Source organism: Marmota monax, unplaced genomic scaffold (genome assembly GCF_021218885.2).
Source record: "Marmota monax isolate L192 unplaced genomic scaffold, Marmota_monax_Labrador192_F-V1.1 WCK01_AAM20220418_F8-fsc00022, whole genome shotgun sequence".
Taxonomy (NCBI): Eukaryota; Metazoa; Chordata; class Mammalia; order Rodentia; family Sciuridae; genus Marmota; species Marmota monax.
In genome coordinates this window covers 27,022,101-27,035,052 of record NW_026695215.1, presented here as the reverse complement: position 1 = coordinate 27,035,052, position 12,952 = coordinate 27,022,101, and the positions used below count along the sequence as shown (strand labels likewise).

The following is a 12,952-nucleotide window of genomic DNA, read 5'->3' as shown; positions in this document are numbered from 1 at the left end:
AATCTGAGCCCTGTCTCAAGGGAGCCCTTGGAGAAGCAGAGAGGATTCCTGCTGCATTTTTCTTAGAAATAGCAAGAGGGCCTTTGCCAGAGGTCTGGATGCCAGAAGGCTGCAGCCTCAATCCAAAGCCCAGCTCACGTGGGCGCCTGCGCTTGGCAGGCCTGCAGCCCCGCACCCAGGCTGCCGAGGGAGAGGGTAGAGTCCTCCTGGGCTCCAGACCATGGCCACTGGTCCTGACCTAGCAGAGAATGGGGTTTGGGCAGTGGCTGCTGGTGTAGGATCCAGGGAACCAGTCTGTGGTGGGGGACGAGGCTCTGCTAGGGCCACTGTGGCATTCTTACAGGAGGGACGAGAGCTAACCAGCTGGTACATTACTGTGTAGGGCAGAGACCAACCCAAAGCAACGATCCACAAGCCCTTGGGGCCTGGACACCTCAGCTCCAGACTCCCTTCCCCCACTCTTCCTTCTTTCCTCCCTCCCTCTGCCCCACTTGCTTTCACCCACTCCTAACACTAACCTTCTCCGACTTCCTACCCCAATTGGTCTTTCCTCTGAAGTTATAGCAACGAGCCAAGAACCTTATTTCTTCCGACTTGGGGCCCAGTGTGGATGCCCTTATTTCCCTCCATGGGCAGAGTCCTCAGCTTTGTATCAGCTAGTCAGCGTGGCCCTGAAGGCAGACAAACCCTCAGTTCTATCCTTGTTGACTGTGTGACCTCAGACAAGTGCCTTAGCCTCTCTGAGCCCTGGTTTTCCCCCCATTACTTTATACATTACAACTAGCAGAGCAGTGCCTAGAATTTGGGGGACTTGTGGACTCCTGCAAACACTGAAGCTGGGTGGTTGGCCCTTGAGGTGGCCTCAGTCCAGGGATGCTTGCAATATCATTTTGACCAACCCCTTCCTCTACCAGCACTAGGCCTGTGTGCCATACCTGTTGCCTTCTCTTAATTGGCTGCCCGCTTAGACCTGCTTGGGCTTCTGATCTAGCCTTGCCACAGCCTCAAAGCTGACCTTGAGCCCGGATCTCTATGCTTTAGTTTTCCCCATCAGAATATATTGACAAGGGGGCTAAACTGTCTTTGGCATCCTATGAGGGTGATGTGAAGAGGTTTCGGGTTCTACAGGAGTCCAAGGAGGGCAGCAGGGATGGGGGCTGGGCCCAGGGCAGGGGGAGGGTCTTGACACCCACCAGCCTGTCGTCCCATCCTGGCCTGTCCAGCTGGGTGATTTATCGGAGTAAATGAGCCATGGAGAGTTTGTTGTCTTTTGTAGTCACTGGGAGGAGGAGGTGGTGGTGGAGGAAGGAATGAGGGGTTTCCGGGCCAGGTCTGGAATGTGGGAGGAGGAGTGGGCCCCTGGGGCCTCTGGAACTGGAAGCATCTCTGAAGGCCCTTTTACTCTCTCCACCTGAGAAATGGATCAGAGCAAGCCTTTCACCTTAGGACCATCCTCTCTCCCTACCCCTTTACCTTTCCTGGGACACATTCCTGTGTGATCCACCTGTCAGGCCCCGGTCACCTCCTCCCACCCCCGCACCAGGACTTCTCTTGATCATACTGTGTCCTTCCCAAGGATAGCCCAGGCATTGGCTTCTGCCCACCCTGCAAATGCCCACGTGTGTTCTCTCTCTCTCTCTCTTTTTTTTTAATATTTATTTTTCAGTTTTCGGTGGACACAACATCTTTATTTTATTTTATGTGGTGCTGAGGATCGAACCCAGAGCCCCACGCATGGCAGGCGAGCGCGTTACTGCTTGAGCCACAACCCCAGCCCCCACGTGTATTCTCATAGGTTCACACCATTAAGTATCTATGTAGAACCTCATGGCTCCTGAACCACCAGCCCAGACCTGGAATGATCAGGTATCAGGGGGCCATGGGATGAGCAGGAGTTAGTGGAGGCACTTAGACTGGAGAGCCCTCATCTGCTGGGACAGAGGGTCCAAAGTCACTGGATGGTCTTGTGGGTGCAAGGTATGGAACTTTTGGTCCTGGGCTGATGTGTGCCCGGGGATGACCTTGTTGCTCCTTTCTTCCTGGCTGGCTCTTCCTGGCTCAGAGATGAGCCAGCCCCCAGCCTGTCCTCCTGGGCGGAGCAGGTGGGCACTGGGGCAGAACGGTCGTGGGAACGGCATGCCTCGGCCTGTAGGCCCCAGCCCCCAGCCCCCACCCTCCAGCAACTGAAATGGGAGGGAAGAACAGAGCAGAGTTTTAGCCCAGCTGGGCTGCTCTTACCCCTGCTTAGTGTTTACTGAACAGCTGGGATGTTTACAGTAGCCCTTAAAAGAAGAGGCCCCTGTTCCAGAGGATTTTCCATCTTGAGGGTCCCACTGAAAGCTCTCCCCACCTCATCATCTCCCTGACCCCCTGGCCAAGGATGTAGGGACAGCCACCATCCGACCCTGCATCAGTGGCACTGTCCTCCACCCCTTTCTCTGGCTTGAGTTCTTCTCCCCTGGAGGAGCCACATTCCCAGAAGTGGCAGCTCTAGGTGGTGAAATTGAGTAACTGGATCCCCAGTTCAGACATTTAAATTAAATTCAATCAGAGTAGTGATTGAATATAAACACGAGGAGTCATTTACATGTTAATTATGTTGAATGGACTATGAGGCCATAATTAGTTGCTAATTGGGTGAGAGTGGCTTAATTGGTTTTGTTGGCACCGACCTGGCTCACCTGCCTGAGGGGAAGGGGAGTGGGTGTGGATGCTCCCTGGGAGGCCTCTGGATCTTCAATCTGGAAAGCCTGGCCAGAGTGAAGATGGGGGGCAAGTATTGAGGGACTTAGGAGGACCAGAGGAACCTGGAGCCTACCGCCAGGCAAGGGCATCTTAAGCCCAGGGCCGAACCCTGGTTCTGGCTTCCAGGGATTCTATCCAGAACACCCAAGGTGGGGAAAGGGATCAGCATTGGCAGCCTCCCGTGCTCAGCTCCATGTAAGACCTGGCCTCCAACAAATGGTGAGTGCCCCAGAAGGTCCAGGAGAGCACAAGGCAGGTGTCATTACAGATGATGGACCCTGGGTTGACCTGGTCAGTGGTTGAAGGCTTGGCATTGGGGTAGGAGTGGACTGGGTGTGCTGAGCAGGGACACCACGAATGCAAAGGCTTCTGGGCTGCCCTGCCCCCATCTCACACTGGCTGGGGCTCCCAGGGTTGCAGGGCTGTGGCCAGGGGCTGAGGCCTTCCGGCTGGCCGCTCATTAAAAGAGGATTAGGCTGGAAGCCAGGGGGCCAGTCCAGTCCTGGACTTTCCTCTGGGGCCCCTTACAGCTTTGGGGAAGTGAAAGCGGCTACGGCCCCCTCCCTAGAGCCCACAGGGGGTGTCCAGTACAGACTGCCTGGTCCCTGACTCTCCTGTCACTGCCACGTCTTCCGACCTCAGAAGGTCATGAGGTCTGTCTTCTTGATGGAATATACTAACAAAGACCCAGGCCAGCACACCCCACCTCTTTACCCCCAATCCCCTTTCTCTAAAGCTTCAGGATTAGGGCTGTACTAACCCACATGAAGTCAGAGGTCAGAGGGAGACTGCAGAGACCTTTCTGTCACTCTCTGGACCCCAGCTCTTCCAGGGAGGTGAAATCTGTCAGTCAGGCCCTCCTGCTTTGTGGAGCTGTAACCAAGGGGGTGGAGGGCTCACCTCTGCTCCAAGACCCTCTTTTTGCTGCAGACTGTGCCTCTCTGGCAGCAGACCTGGTATCCTAGAGATGGGCATCAGGGGTCAGACCCCTCATACACTTGGGGTCTCTGGTGAGAGCTGTGTGCACATTTCCTCAGTGCCCGTCCTTGTCTACTGCCTCCTCTTATTAAAGTAAGACATCAGCTGCTGCTTCCTAAAGATGAGGAGACCCCTGGGATGAAGCCCCCCCCCAGGCACAAAGAATGTTCCTTGCCTCGGAACCTTGGCCAGGCCATTCTGGGCCAGAATCCTGGCTGTATGATGGCTGAGGGAGAGGCCTGGAGGCAGCAAATGGCTGCGGAAATGAGGTGTCTGATGCCAGAAAAGGCTCTTCCTTCCTCTATGAGGGGAAAATCCTTCCCGGATGTTGCCCCACCCAATTCATGCCTAGCCTTGGTGAGAGGATGGGGTGGGGGCCTTCCCAGGAGGCATCACACAGGCATACCACCCTCCCTCCTGCCAAGGTCAAAGCTTGCGTGGGCTTGAATCTTGACCTCCAACGAACCCTTGATTGGGCCTCAGCCCTCCCTCAATTCTGCTATGTTCATGGAGGAGGGGTGACACTCCTGCTATCCGGGATGAGCTGGGGTCAAGTGTTGCTGAGGTGGGCCTGACCTGAGGATATGATCAGGCTAGGTTCACATCAGCCCCTACCCACACTGATGCCACCTGGGGCCCCTGGAACCTTTTTGTTCTGGCCTCTACTGATAAACTGTGGGTATCAGAGAAAGGTACCTAAGGCTACTTGACCACCTCTGTTCTGATCCAGGGTCCTTGGATGAATATGGCCCCTCAGTTCCTTTGTCCTGTGGTGTATGGGTTAGGGGGGTACTAGACACCAATTCCACCTTTCAGTATACGACCTGGGATAATCACCATTTTCCCTGGAGCCTCGGTTTTCCTCTCTACAGCTAGGAATACAGGACTTTCCTGGGGCTCCTTGTTTTATTTTCTCCTACCGTCTGCCATGAATGTTCCTGATGTGGGTTAATAAGGCCAGAGCCCTAGCCCTGATTCTACCTGGGACACTGAGAAACCCCTACATCTCTCTGCTTTAGTTTTCCTTTCTGTAGTCCAGTTTGGATGAATGATCTGGGATTTAGCTCTGCTTCTGTGGATGAAGTGGGTGGGGACCTGCTGGATTTGGTAGAGGTTGGGCCTGAGTCAACAGGAAGCTCCTTCCTTCTCCATAGCCTCTCTGCTCTCCACCCCAGCACTAGGAAATGGGGCAGCAGGGATGGGAATGGGGGAGGATATCCTCTAAGAGATAGTGACATCTAGAAGGAAGGCTGCTTCCTCAGGCAGAGAATTTGGGACCCTGTCCCAGCTCTCCTATCCCCACAAGACAGATGCCCATGGAGTGGGGAAAGAGCAGAAGAATGCCTGGCTATCATTTTCTCTGAGATCAAAAAAGGGACTCCCACTCAGGATCAATTTGAATGTCAGTACTAGGAGGGTCCAGGATATGTCCTAGGCAGGAAAATGAGACCCACAGAACCAGAGTGCCCCACCTGGGATCACAAAGCCCTCTCTAGAAACTGAGCCATATAGCCAAGGACTCCCGATCTTGGGTTCCATCACTTCCTTACCCTGCTCCACTTCCCTGCCACCATTTCCACAGTGACTGAAGTATCACGTCCTGTGACACCAGAGGGTCCTGTAATTCCAGAGCCATTGACGCCATATCCCGCAGCCACTGGGAGGGGTCCAAGGGTCCTGAGTCATGTGTCCTATTGATGGAGGGCGAGTCACCTTCCGGTCCTGGCTCTGCTGGCAGGCGGTCTCCACCACCAGGACTGGCTTCCCAGGGCCTCCCCCTCCATCAGCCATAGACCTGCGTAGGAATCTCATCCCCGCTGTACCCTGGCCTGTCACTTCCCTTCTCTGTTCCCTGATGTCCTCACTTATAAACCGGATATGTGAGCACAAGGCTTTGCATGTGGTAGTGCTTGATGACTGAGTGAAAGGCGCCCACCACTCTACCTCCCCCCAGGGACAGATAGGGGAGAGGGTACAGGGACAGGATGTTGGGCGAAGGCTAGTCTCCTGTCCCCCTTCTGTGCACTCAGGTTCCTCACTCGCCAAGTAATCTTTCCCCTGCAGAGGAAGCTGGGGAATACTGGGGCTTGGGGAGTAGGTTGGGGGTCTTTTTGGACTTGGGACATGGGTCATGGTAGTCATGGCAAGCAGAGGGGAGGGTCTGGATTATGGAGGTCAAGGATGAGCAGGGATGGAGGGTAGGGATTTTGATTGCTTGGGTCTCTGGGAGCTAGATGTCTGAAGCTTCCCTTATCCCAGGTGCTATGTTTGAACGTGGCCACTTGAGCTCTGCCCCTCACCCCTCCATTGTCCCCAAAGCACCCCCTAGCCCAGCAGGATGAGTGAGGGCATAACCAAGGCCATGCCCCCAGCCAGGGTATAAATAACCCCTGGCGGGCTGTCCCTGCCTGTAGGGGCTCTGCTGGCAGTCCCACTTCCTCTCTGGCCACTTCCCAGTCCTGGGGGGTAAGGGAGTGTTTACTTTCCTGTTGTCACTATGATTGGGTGGCCAGGCGGGGGACTCCGAGTGGCCCAACAACAGGTGCAGGACAGGTGCCCAGGCTGCCCTGCCTAGGACTTCAGAGGCGCCGCTGGACTGGCGGGTGAGGCCATAGCCAGGCAGGAATCGGCCCTTTGATCCCTTGGCATCCTGGCGTCCCTGCGTCCCAGCAGCCGGCCAAGGTCATCACCTGTATTCTCTGTTGCTGTGTAGTCAAGTCTGGGAAGGGCAAGGCCTTACCTTGACCCCCCAGCCTCTCAGAGTGAGGTCTTAGCACCAGACAGGAACTCCAGATCAGCTGTTGGAGCTCCTGGCCCCCAGCCCACCTCATCTACCCTACATGCCCAGCCCAGCACATCTTAGAGCTCCTGTCTGAAGCTACTCTCAGGCAAAGTCCCCAGCCCATCCTAGGGTCCCTGGCACACAATTGGAGTCAGGATCAGCCAGGGCCAGTCAAGGACAGCCACCTACTGGTGCCAACTTCAGTCTGTGCCCAGGGCTTCAGATCCCAGCTGTTCTCCCTCCAGGTGCCTTAAAGCCTGGCCCAGGCTCCCCTGAAGTGGGTTACCAGCTGAGTGCCTCAGCTGTTGCAGGGGGTGTGTGTGTGGGTGTGTGTGTGTGTACGCACGCACGCGCACACATACCTGTACCATGCGTATACATGTGCTCTTCTATGTGCTGCCACGTTAGCCTCTTGTGCATACAAGTATTCATCACCCTCATCACACGTTTTCTCGCTTGCTGAACTAAAGATAGGTGAGGGTGGGCAGAGAAGGAGCTTCCCAAGGGGACACCTTAGCTTTCCCAGAGGCAGCTTCTCATAGTCCTGTGTCTGTCATTGGCTGAGCTCCCTCCTGTCCTTCCTCCCCAGGAAGGAGGACTTTTTTTCCAGTGTCTTGGGGGTAAGGGGGATAAGGTTGCTAGACTTATGCCAAATAGAAAACAGAGACCCAACCAGCCACTTGCCCCAGCCCTGGGGGCTCTCAGGCACTAAGGAGAGAGCCTCTTTCTGACTTCAAAGTGGCCTGAGTATTCCATCATTAGCATTGGAGTCATCATTCCACTGGAGTCTGGAAAAAGCCAGAGGTCTGTTGGACAACATGGCAGGACTTTTCAGAATCCTGCTAGCCTGCTTCAAACCAGGTGGGGACCTGGCTGTGCACCAACTGTGTCCTCTGCCTGGTGAACAGCCAGGGTGAGGATAGGGCATCTAGGCTCCATGCCAGCGTCTGCATGCTGGATGTGTCTTATGTGTTCCTGACCCCCATTCCTACCTGCTCATTAACCCTTTTAGGCTCATGTAGGAAGCTGGCCTCACCCTGAGCGTGGGAGCATTAACCCCCACTGAGTAAAGACACTTTGATGCCATCACTCACCCTGGCCTGAAACCCACTGCCCTTTCATTGGTGCTAGCTAGGGCTGACTATGAATCAGCTTTGGGTGTGACTCCTTCCTTGGCCTGCCCACCTGTCCCACTTTCTCTTCCCAGCCTGTCAGGGACTGGAGAAGAAGTTACAGAGGCTCTGGGAGATCAAATTTAAGAGACTTAAGACAAAGATGTGGAGGGGTCCTTGAGGGACACCTTGGCCTCAGTGCTTTTTCTCAAAGGGAATGTGGTTGGATGGTCACCTGAAAGTCCTAACTGGTGCCCTGTCCTTTACTCACAGAGCTAAAGGCCACAGGCACTGCCCACTTCTTCAACTTCCTGCTCAACACCACTGACTACCGAATTCTGCTCAAGGATGAGGACCATGACCGCATGTATGTGGGCAGCAAGGACTATGTGCTGTCCCTGGACCTACATGACATCAATCGCGAACCCCTCATTGTAAGGGCCATCTTAGAAGTAGGGCATGGGGAACATAAGGGCGTGGGATCTCAGGGCACAGGGCCCTGTCCAGCAGGCTGCACCCTCTGACCCCCATCTCTTGCAGATCCACTGGGCGGCCTCCCCTCAGCGCATTGAAGAGTGCGTGCTCTCAGGCAAGAATGGCAATGTGAGTGTTGTGGGGTTCACAGGTGGGAAGCAGGGTGAATGAACGAACCCAGAGAGGAGATGGGACCAGGCAGGTATCTGTGCATCTGTTCAGCTTTCTCTCTGGCCTCAGGGCGAGTGTGGGAACTTCATCAGGCTCATCCAGCCCTGGAACAGAACACACCTGTATGTGTGCGGGACAGGAGCTTACAACCCTATGTGCACCTATGTGAACCGTGGCCGCCGCGCTCAGGTAAGCCCTGGCCCACCCTGGCCCTGTATTATCCCCACTGATGCCTGCATTTCAGGGTCCTGATGGGCATGAGCCCCAGCCCTACTACTTCTGAACCCTGTGACCGTGGGTGAGTGACCTTGTTCAACTCTCTGAGCCTCAGTTTCTCCACCTGAAATGGGGCTAACAACTGCCTTTCTCACAGGTCGGTGTGAGGCGGAGGCAGAGAGCTAATGATCCCAAGCTCTTAGCACTATGCCTGGCACATAGTAAGCACTTGCCCCATACATTGACAACAGTTCTCTTGGCTACGTCTGTGGACTGTTCCCCTGCAGCCAAGCCAGAGGGGCTGGCAGGGACCTTGGCCTCAGGAGGCTAGATGCTTGGGTCAGCTTCTGCCATGTGGCCTAAGGGACAGCTGCCTTCCTCTCCTGGGTTCAGGGGTTGGGGGGAGCTGCCCCTTCTTCAGTTCTGCTCCACCCTGCCTGCTTCTGCCCTTTTCCATTTCCATGTGGGCATGTATGTGAGCTGGTGTGACCTCATAGGGCATATGTGAGAGAGAGCGACTGGACCTAAGGGGCACATGTGTGTGTAAGTGTGTGCCAAGCCTGTGTGTATGCGTGCACGTACACATGCATATCTGTACTCTGGGGGCCCTGTGCTCACGTGTGTACTTGGCCTGTGTGGTGTGAGAGGCTGGCAGCCCAAGCCCGCTCCCCCAGCCCCTGCCACCCCCAGCTCTAACCCCTGTTCCTCATCTTCTCAGGCCTCACCATGGACCCGAACGCAGGTGGTCAAAGGCCGCGGCAGCAGAGCCACAGACAGTGCCCTCCGCCCAACACCCGCAGCCCCACGCCAGGTGGGCCTCATCCCTCCAGGCCTTTGCCAGGCAGCACAGCCTCTGAGGTCAACTCATCCTGAGCCTGCCCTTCAGTCCAGCAGGGGCTCCCCTCTACCTCTGTTTCCCCACCCCACTCCCACCCCTTCCCCTGCAGTGCTCTTAGGCACTGAAGGCAGTCCCAACTGGATTCTTGTCAGCTTCAGTGTGGCCCCTGCAGGCAAGAAATCATGAAGCCACCATGTGGGGAAGACAGGAGTCCTGGAGATAGCTGTGCCTCACCCTGAGAACATGTGTGGAGACTTGCATGAGCACATACCAACATATTCTCGAGCACCCTTTTTTCAGTGCCCAGAGTGGGAACATGGCATGTGCGTGCCCTCTGATGCATGACTGATAGGTGTCCATGCTCATGCCTCCTGTGGGTCATCTGGTACCCTGCACACGCACATATAGGGGCTCTCTTCTGGGGTGATGTCTGTTCACTAGTCAGGAGTCAGATCTGGGCTGGGCAAGGTGGGGCTGGGCAGGGGCGGGCAGGGGGACAGGGGCTGCCGGTGAATGATAGAGTGTGTGCACGTGTAGTGGGGAATGCTGAAAAGTCGGGTCATTCCATTCCATGAGTGTGTGTCCAGGGTGTAAGCCATGGGTTCTGTGTGCTGGTGGTGACATGTGTGGAGCTGTGTGTGCAGCCCCTGTGTGTGCAGGAAATTGTGTGCAGAGTGTAACTGGAAGTGGGCCTGTGTGCACCTTCCCATCACCATCCTGCCACCTGCTGCCACCTCCTCCTGCCTCTGTCTCTGTCCTCTCCCCTTTCCCTCCCTCCCTTCTCCCTACCTTTCCTGCCAGGCCCAGGAGCTCATCCTGGTTCCAGTACCTTTACCAACCCTCCTATCATCTTCCAGGCTAGGCTGGGAGGCACTAGGGCTTTGTGAATTCCGTGTGGTCTGGGCTGGATCCCCCAATTCCTGGCTCCCAGGGGGAGATATGGAGCCTGGGGGCTCTGCTAAGAGGCAGGAAAGCCTTGGCCTGTTGTTTACCCTGAGGACTACAGGTAGGGCGTAAAGCCTGGGGAAACAGCAATCTTAAAGCTCTCTGGCCTGGTCTAATCTGATGGCAAAGTACAGGACCCAGGCCCTTAACCTGTGCCCCCTGCCCTGGCCAGGTCTGCAGTCTCTCCTTGGCCCAGGAAAAGAAGCCACAACTCAAAAAGTTGGTCCTCTGTGGCCCAAAAGGGCCTTGGCCAGCATCTCCTGAGCCAGTTGGCATGGAGGATCTTTATCCCCTATAAGCCACTTCATGCCCATCTCATAGCCCCCAAGGTCAAACCTTCTGAGACTTGATTCCCAGGTCTTGCCTGAAACCTGAGACTAGGAAGCAGATCCCTTGGAACCAGAGCATGGCCCTGCCCCAAGAGACCTGACTGGATGGAGTACAAGCCTGAGAGTCCTGGGGATTCTAGGGGGTGGGCTCAGGGTATCCCTGGCGGCTCATTCTTGCCTTGAGAATCTGATGATGCCCTTCCTAGCTATGGACTGACTTGGACACTGCTAAGCCCCCCTTTGCCCTGCAGGATTACATCTTCTACTTGGAGCCTGAGAGACTCGAGTCAGGAAAGGGCAAATGTCCATATGACCCCAAGCTGGACACAGCCTCAGCTCTCATCAGTGAGTGCCTCCACCCTCCCCAGACCTACGATCTGAATATGTGGCCTCAGCTACTGGACTAGGGAGGGGGATCAATACCCCAGGGCAGAGACCATGACCAAGCTATCCCTAAAACCCCCAATGGGGCCCCACTTGGTAGGGAGAAGGGATACAAGTCAAATTCCCATGGAAGCTGAGGGGCAGCAACTAGGTGATATGAAGGACTGAATGGAGGCACTGAGGGGCCAGGTCCTCCCCTGAAAACACACTGTGTGATCCATGTAAAGCCCAGAACCCTCCAGGTCTTAGGCTGCCTAAAAGAGAAGACGAGCTGAATGTGTACTGAAGGCGATATGAAGCAACCCATAGCTCCTGCACATGTCCGGGAGGCTGGGAGAGGCCCACAGGGAAGCACCAGTGGAGAGTTCTGACCCAGCTGTGGAGAGCTTGTTTTTTGACTGGGCAGGTGTCAGGGACAATTGAAGATTCTCTTAGGAGAGGTCCTGTCTGGCTCAGGAGCAGCTGTTGCCCCTAGGGATCCCCCACTTTGGGGATGCTGCCCCTGTCCCCTGGCCCAGGCACTCTGCCTGCTTTCTGGCTGCCCAACCCAAACTGCTTTGCAAAGCAGCTGCTGGGCACTGTGCCTTCTGCAAGCCTGGGAAAGGCCCCTAGGGCAGGGGGTGGGCCTCATTCTCTTCTTGGCGAATGAGAAGGTCCTAGCCCTATGACAGGCTCCAGACCAGGAAGTCTAATGGGAAAGACAGGGCCTTCCCTGGAGAGTCTCAGAGGGAAAGCATGAATCGGTGTGGTGGAGCCAGCTCAGTGGTTAAATTTTCAGGAATTTTTGAGCCAGTTGTTAAACATAGATATTATTTAAAATTAAGTTATAAAAACTTAGAATCAAGACAGACCTGGGCTGGGGCTGTAGCTCAGTGGCAGAGTGCTTGCCCAGCACATGGGAGGCACTGGATTCAATCCTTAGCACCACACAAAAATAAACAAATAAAGGTATTGTCCATCTTAAAAAAAAAAAAAAAAGACCTGGTGACACATGCCTGTAATCCCAGTGACTCAGGAGGCTGAGGCAGGAGGAAAGTTTGAGACCAGCTTGGGCAACTTACTGAGACTCTGTCTCAAAATTAAACAAACAAGCAAATAACAACAACAACAACAAAAAATTAATGGGGTGGGGATGTAGCTCAGTGGTAGAGTGCCTGGGGTTTAATCCCCAGCACTGAAAAAAAAATTAATAAAAAACAGAAAATTTAGGATCAAATAAATTACACTAAAACAAAGGTAACAACAACAAAAAGTTAATACTCAAAGCTTATTACTCCCTAATTATTTTACTACATTTTATTATTATCTATGCTCTTGGAGTTATTTTCATCTATTGTATCTATGGGATAGAAATACTGTACAATGGTATTGGCAGTGCTTCCCAATCTTGCTTATGGGGTGATAACAGCTCAGGATCAGCTGTGGTGGGAGTATTTACATCAGAGATTGGTTGTTGCTACTAATCAGAGTTCATTGCTATTACTCCCAGCCCTCCCAGAGCCAGTTGTTAAATTCTTCAGAGTACCCTACAGGAGATGCAGTCATACCCTGGGAAGTCTGAGGGTGGAGATAGGACCCTGCCTGGGGATCACTGGGTTGATGCCCTGGCTATAACAAAGGGCAGCCCCCTGACTCACCCACTGGCTACCCACAGACGAGGAACTCTATGCTGGTGTGTACATTGATTTTATGGGCACTGATGCAGCTATCTTCCGCACACTTGGAAAGCAGACAGCCATGCGCACTGATCAGTATAATTCCCGGTGGCTGAATGGTGAGTGCAATCTGCAAGACCTTAGGTGGGCAGCACATCTGGGATGTGGCAAGGAGATCCTTTAGAAACCTACATGGGGGAATTTTTGTCCTGCACCTAGCTGGGGCAGGGTGATTTCTTATCTGCAGAAAGGTCAAGGGTGTTCTTGTACATGGCCAGTGATTCTGTTGGGGAAAAGGGGTGTCTTCAGAGGAGAGGCTCATG

At 54.4% G+C, this 12,952-nt stretch overlaps 1 protein-coding gene across 4 annotated transcripts in view; it reads left to right on the top strand.

The window, feature by feature from the left end:
• Nucleotides 1-12,952, top strand: part of Sema3f (semaphorin 3F) — a 29,373-nt gene that overhangs the window by 10,425 nt on the left and 5,996 nt on the right. For 3 of the 4 annotated variants that reach the window (XM_046431787.2, XM_046431789.1, XM_046431790.2), the window contains 6 exons: nucleotides 7,891-8,051; nucleotides 8,158-8,220; nucleotides 8,332-8,451; nucleotides 9,197-9,289; nucleotides 10,842-10,935; nucleotides 12,629-12,748. In XM_046431787.2, coding sequence (XP_046287743.1) covers nucleotides 7,891-8,051; nucleotides 8,158-8,220; nucleotides 8,332-8,451; nucleotides 9,197-9,289; nucleotides 10,842-10,935; nucleotides 12,629-12,748 — 651 coding nt within the window. The remainder of the gene's footprint in view (nucleotides 1-7,890; nucleotides 8,052-8,157; nucleotides 8,221-8,331; nucleotides 8,452-9,196; nucleotides 9,290-10,841; nucleotides 10,936-12,628; nucleotides 12,749-12,952) is intronic. The other variant, XM_046431791.1, reaches the window with a different exon arrangement.